This window comes from Apodemus sylvaticus, chromosome 13 (assembly GCF_947179515.1).
Source record: "Apodemus sylvaticus chromosome 13, mApoSyl1.1, whole genome shotgun sequence".
NCBI lineage: Eukaryota > Metazoa > Chordata > Mammalia > Rodentia > Muridae > Apodemus > Apodemus sylvaticus.
The window spans coordinates 19,829,462-19,835,345 of NC_067484.1; the positions used below are offsets into that span (position 1 = coordinate 19,829,462).

General features: G+C 40.9%; 1 protein-coding gene across 1 annotated transcript in view; it reads right to left on the reverse strand.

Annotated features, from left to right (window-relative positions):
• The window catches only part of Pias2 (protein inhibitor of activated STAT 2), a 48,322-nt gene extending 45,099 nt beyond the window's left edge, over window positions 1-3,223 (reverse strand). The window contains 3 exon segments of the mRNA XM_052156101.1: window positions 2,750-2,969; window positions 2,971-3,201; window positions 3,203-3,223. Coding sequence (XP_052012061.1) covers window positions 2,750-2,969; window positions 2,971-3,201; window positions 3,203-3,223 — 472 coding nt within the window.
• Window positions 3,224-5,884: the final 2,661 nt, after the last annotated feature.

The following is a 5,884-nucleotide window of genomic DNA, read 5'->3' on the forward strand; positions in this document are numbered from 1 at the left end:
ACAGTATTCACAACTATCTCCAACAGAAATAACCCTCTCCATCAGAAAGACCACACAGTGCACCTGCAACTACAACAGTCTTTTCAAATGGAAAATAGGAAAAAACAAAACAAAACAAAAAAGGGCACAATACATATAGAGAGATAGCTAACTTTGAAATATCTCTGGCTGAATTAGAAATGGGATCATGAAACACCTTCCTTTCCTGTTGTGTTTCTGATGTTTATAATTTGAGAACAGGGGGGGAAATGTTTTAAAAAGAAATAAAAGAAAGTATCTATAAGCAGGACAGTGGTGGCTCATACCTTTAATCCCAGCACTTGGGAGGCAGAGGCAGGAGGATTTCTGAGTTCGAGGCCAGCCTGGTCTACAGAGTAAGTTCCAGGACAGCTAGGGCTACACAGAGAGAGGGGAGAGGGGAGAGGGGGGAGGGGGGGAGAGGGGGGGAGAGGGGGGAGAGGGGAGAGGGGGAGGGGGGAGGGGGGAGAGGGTGAGAGGGGAGAGGGGGGGAGGAAGGAGGGGGGAGAGGGAGAGGGGAGAGGGGAGAGGGGAGAGGGGAGAGGGGAGAGGGGGGAGGAAGGAGGGGGGAGGGGGGGAGAGGGGAGAGGGGGAGAGGGGAGAGGGGAGAGGGGAGAGGGGAGAGGGGGAGAGGGGAGAGGGGAGAGGGGAGAGGGGGAGAGGGGGAGAGGGGAGAGGGAGAGGGGGAGAGGGGAGAGGAGAGGAGAGAAGAGAAGAGAAAAGAAAAGAAAAGAAAAGAAAAGAAAAGAAAAGAAAAGAAAAGAAAAGAAAAGAGAGAAGAAAAGAAAGAAAAGAAAGAGAAGAAAGAGAAGAAAGAAAAGAAAGAGAAAAGAAAAGAAAGAGAAGAAAAGAAAGAAAGAAAAGAAAGAAAGAAAGAAAAGAAAAGGAAGGAAGGAAGGAAGGAAGGAAGAAGGGAGGAGGGGAAGGAAGGAAGGAAGGAAGGAAGGAAGGAAGGAAGGAAGGACCAATCTATAAAAACCAGTGTCAAGCAAGAATCCCGAAAAACCTAACAGTTTATTTTAGTTCTAAGGTTAACTACAAAACAGGTTATATGCATTTCTAGCACTGCAATCTCAATTTATTTATGAGCAAGTTCTAGGAAGGCCAGGGCTACACAGAGAAACCATTTCAAAACAAACAAAACAAAAACAAAAACAAAGCCGGCAGTGGTGGCGCACGCCTGTAATCCCAGCACTCGGAAGGCAGAGGCAGAGGCAGAGGCAGGGGCAGGCGGATTTCTGAGTTCGAGGACAGCCTGGTCTACAGAGTGAGTTCCAAGACAGCCAGGGCTATAAAGAGAAAACCTGTCTCAAAAAACAAACAAAAAAAGCCAAACATAAAAGTTTATTTATTTTAAATTTATATTGGAAGCAGGGGAACTGTTTCTACCTGGCAGTAGTGGTGTACACCTTTAATACTAACACTCAAGAGGCAGAGGCAGGCAGTTCTCTGTGAGTTCAAGGCCAGCCTGGTCTACAGAGTTGAGTTTCAAGACAGTCATAGTTATACAGAGACTCCTTGTCTCAAACCAAAACAAAAAACTATTTTCCTTTAATTTTGCTGAAATTAGTTAAAAAGAAAAGCTATAAGTAAAGTTAAAGAAAGTACAATTCTATTTCTGAACAAAGCAGTAAGGAAAGAAAACTATGAGATTTCCAGAATCTACCACTTACACTGTTGATGTTAATGAGTAAAGATACACTGCTGATTATCTCTTGGCCCCACCTTAGAAGTGGTCAAACACTTCTAAAGGCCGTTCTACTGTAACCACTATCCTATGAGTATCCTACAGACTTCTCTTCTGTGCCATATCCCAGAGGGGTCCTCACAGCACATAGCACATGTGCTAACTAAATATCCCTCATAATAAGTTCCTGAATCAATTCTAAAAAGAAAAGTTTTCAGAATTTTAGGTTTCATGCCCTGACTGGTTGAACCACTTGCTTTGAACCTGTGGTGTCCCATGGTAGTCATTAACACCTACTAGAGCAAAACTACTCACTCCCCAGTCTGGGAGGGAGGGATGGAGAAAGGAAGCGAAGGTGAGAGATGAGGAAAGAAAGGAGGGGGGGGGAGAGGAGCGACAGGAGAGGAACAGAGAGGCAGCAGAGAGAGAAGCTTGTGGCCTGGAGAAACCGCAAGTTCTATGGGATAATATAGATGAGAATAGAGCAGTGGAGTGGGATATCTACCTAATCTAGGCTTATAGCTTGTTTCGTTAACTGCTGAGTTGAGCTTTCTTTTACCAGGGAATTAGGTTGGAAACAAAGTAGCAACAGGTGGGGATCTTTGCTTTTGAAATAACACTCAATGTGTAATACAGTTTACATAGTCGTTTACTGAGTCGTCCAGGCTGGCCTCCCTATGATAACCTTGCTAAGCCCACAGATCTCCTGAATTACTACTGCATACCACACCTGGCTATCAATTTCTTACAAATATTTTTTAACATTTATCTGTGGGAGTGCCCATGCTGTGATACATATGTGCAAGAGCAGAGAATTTGCTCCAAGAACAGGTTCTCAACCCTCTCAACACAGGGGTCTTGTGGACTGATTTGGGATTATCACGTTTGACAGCAAACATCTTTATCACCCTCCTCTGAGCCACTTTGCCAACCCTGGCTTTCAATGTTAAGGTATTACTAGCAAATCACTAATCAATAGTTGAAGGTTATTTTATTCGCTTCTAAAAAAATTTTAATTAAGAAGTAATTTTTCTTAGTACTCACCTAGACTCGTGGGCTTGATGAGAACATCAAGGACGTCATAGAAGGGCAGGTTTTTTAACTGCACGTCAGGATGGACAGGAGGGATGGGAGGAGATGGCTGCTGCATCTCAAACGTGGGCTTAGTGTCTTGAAGCAGCACAGAACCGACAGGAGATGATGGTGAATGAGGCGTAATTGAAGTAGAAGGCAACGAGTGGATTCCAGCCACAGCCAAGTCAGGTTTCTACTGGTGATGAACTACCATCCAAACTGAAAACCGATGATTTGATTGTAGATAGATCAGAAAGTCCTTCAAGTGTCCGTGGATATCGGCGTCTATATAATTCTCGAATTTTAATCTGAACCGCAGGGCTGCAGCCACTCTTCAATAAATGCAACGCCCTCATCAGGAGGTCATGCTTGCGCCCACTTTTATTCCGTCCAGCAAAGCCCAGTAACACTTGTAATTCAGAAAACCCTAAAACTAGAAACCATATTCTAAAAAGGGGGGAGGGGGGAAAAAGACAAGTTATTGTCAAGTATGTTTTGAAAAAAAATCCTACCTAAAATATTGTAAAAATCAGGTTTTTCCGGATAGTATACCACATATACCACAACACATAGAATATAATATTCAGATACTATCTTCTCTTGGAACTTACATTTGAGTTATATTATTAAATCAAATTTTGCTCTCCACTTCATTTTAGAAACTAGTCTTGGTTATTAGCCACTTTACTGTCAGCTTATGCTCTAATATAAAACCCCACTTGCAAGTCAGGCATGGTGGCGTACGCCTGTAATTCCAGCACTTGGGAGGCAGAGGCAGGCAGATTTCTGAGTTTGAGGCCAGCCTGGTCTTGTAGAGTGAGTTCCAGGACAGTCAGGGTTACATAAAGAAACCCAGTCTGGGGTGGGGGGAACAGGGCTAAACAGAGAAACCCTGTCTCAAAAAAAAACAAATCCAAAAAACAAAAACAAACAAAAAAGTCATGTGACCATAATCAACACAGAACTATCAATAAATTCAAATCTCAATCATGACTTTAAGGAGGAAGAGGGTGTGTAGTGCATGCTTGTAATCAGTACTAGAGGCTGAAGATGAGTCAAGGAGTTGTTGCTAGCTCAAGGCAATCTGGACTGTGTACTATCAGGCCAATCAAGGCTATCCAGCATGACTGTCTTAAAAATAGAAATAGAAGGAAAGTCCTCATTTGACAAATAGTATCTACAAATGGTGGGACCCCTAATATTTTACATAATGGTAAAGTAAATACTTTCCCCAAATGCGACAAGAGTGATATGGTCTGAATGAGAATGGCCCCGGTAGGTTCATGCTTGAATGTTCATGTCCATTCCATGTATATCATCCATGTCCCCATCATTGTCTATACACACACACACAAACAGGACAAATGCACAGTTTGTGAAACTGTTTGGGAAGGATTAGGAGGTGTGGCCTTCTTGGAGGAAATGTATCACTGGGAGTGGGTTTTGAGGTTTCAAAAGCCCAGGCCAGTCTCATTTTGTCTCCCCTCCCCTATTCTTATTCCCTCTCCTCTTCTCCCCTTCTCTTCTCTTTCCCCCCAACCCCCTGGCTCTGCCTCTGCCTGTGAATCAGTATGTAAAGCTCCTAGCTACTTTATCTAGCACCACGCCTGCTAGTTGGCATCCCACCATGAAGATAATGGACTAATCCTCTGAAATTAAGCAAGCCCTTAAGTAAATGCTTCCTTCTGTAAACTGACTCAAGTTACTGTTATAATGACATGAATTTCCTCACAGCCACAGAACAGTAACTAAGACAAGTGATTATGCTCATTACTGCTCAATGTGTTGAAAGTTCTATCTGGTTGAATAATACAAGAAAATAAAGAAAGGTGGTGGTGGCACACGCTTTTAACCGCAGCACTGGGGAGGCAGAGGCAGGCAGATTTCTGAATTTGATGCCAGCCTGGTCTACAGAGTGAGTTCCAGAACAGCCAGGGATACACAGAGAAACCCTGTCTCAGAAAAAAAAAAACAAAAACAAAAAAAACAAAAAAAACAGAAGTAAAAGGCTGAATGAATAGGCTAAAAATAAAATACTAAAATTGCATCTCTATAAACTAACTGTAAAGGGTAGCAACAAACAAATCCACCCCACAGCCTTATAAACACTCTTAAAAATTAATATATGTTAAAAATAGGCACACTATACAAAAACTAGAGGAAAATATCCAAGATCAATGCAACTGTATTTATTCTTCATGTAGTTTTTTTCCTCAACCACCCTCTTTCCCTCAACTATAATAGATAATTAACATAGTTAATTAAATCTCATAGTTAACTAAACCCTGACTAAAAAAACCAAAAATAAATAAATAAATAAAAATTAAAAATTAAATAATAATAATAATAAAAGAACAGAGGGCTGGGGATGTAGCTCAGTGGGCAAAGTATTCAATCAACCCTCACAACCAAACCACAAACAAATGGAGAGGAATCAGCTTCACAATATAGCTTTAATAAGATTCAAGATTGTGTTATATCAGGTGAAGGACAAGCAGGTAGTTCAATGGAACAGAACAGAAACCATAGAAATAAGAAACAGATCTGAACAAATATACCCAAATAACACTGACAAAGATGACAAAGCTTAATAAATTATGCTGAAACAATTAGACATCCATAGCTTCAAATAGAACACACCTCTATTTGTAACAATAAAACCAGATGACTTTTTCTTTAAAGGTGGGGAGGGGATTTCCAGTATCTAGTTTAGGAAGAGTTCTTAAATACGACAGTAAAAACCAAGAAACAAAAGGAAAAATGACATTACTATACTTTACCAAATTTAAAACTTACATCTTGCAAAAGACCCCTTTATAACAATGAAAAGGTAGGATTTTCATCAGGCTTGGATACAATACATGCAAACTACATAGCTAATAAGGGACTAGAATCCAGAATATACGTAAAACTGTTATTGTTCAACAGAAAAAAAAGGGAGGAAACAACCATTTAGAAAAAGGTCAGAAGACATGCAGAGACATTTCATTAATGAGGATATATAGGCAAACAGGCATGTAAAAATTAACATAATTAGCCATCTGGGAAATGCAAATTAAAATCTCACTAGCATATCACTTAAATACCTATCAGAATGGCTAAAAT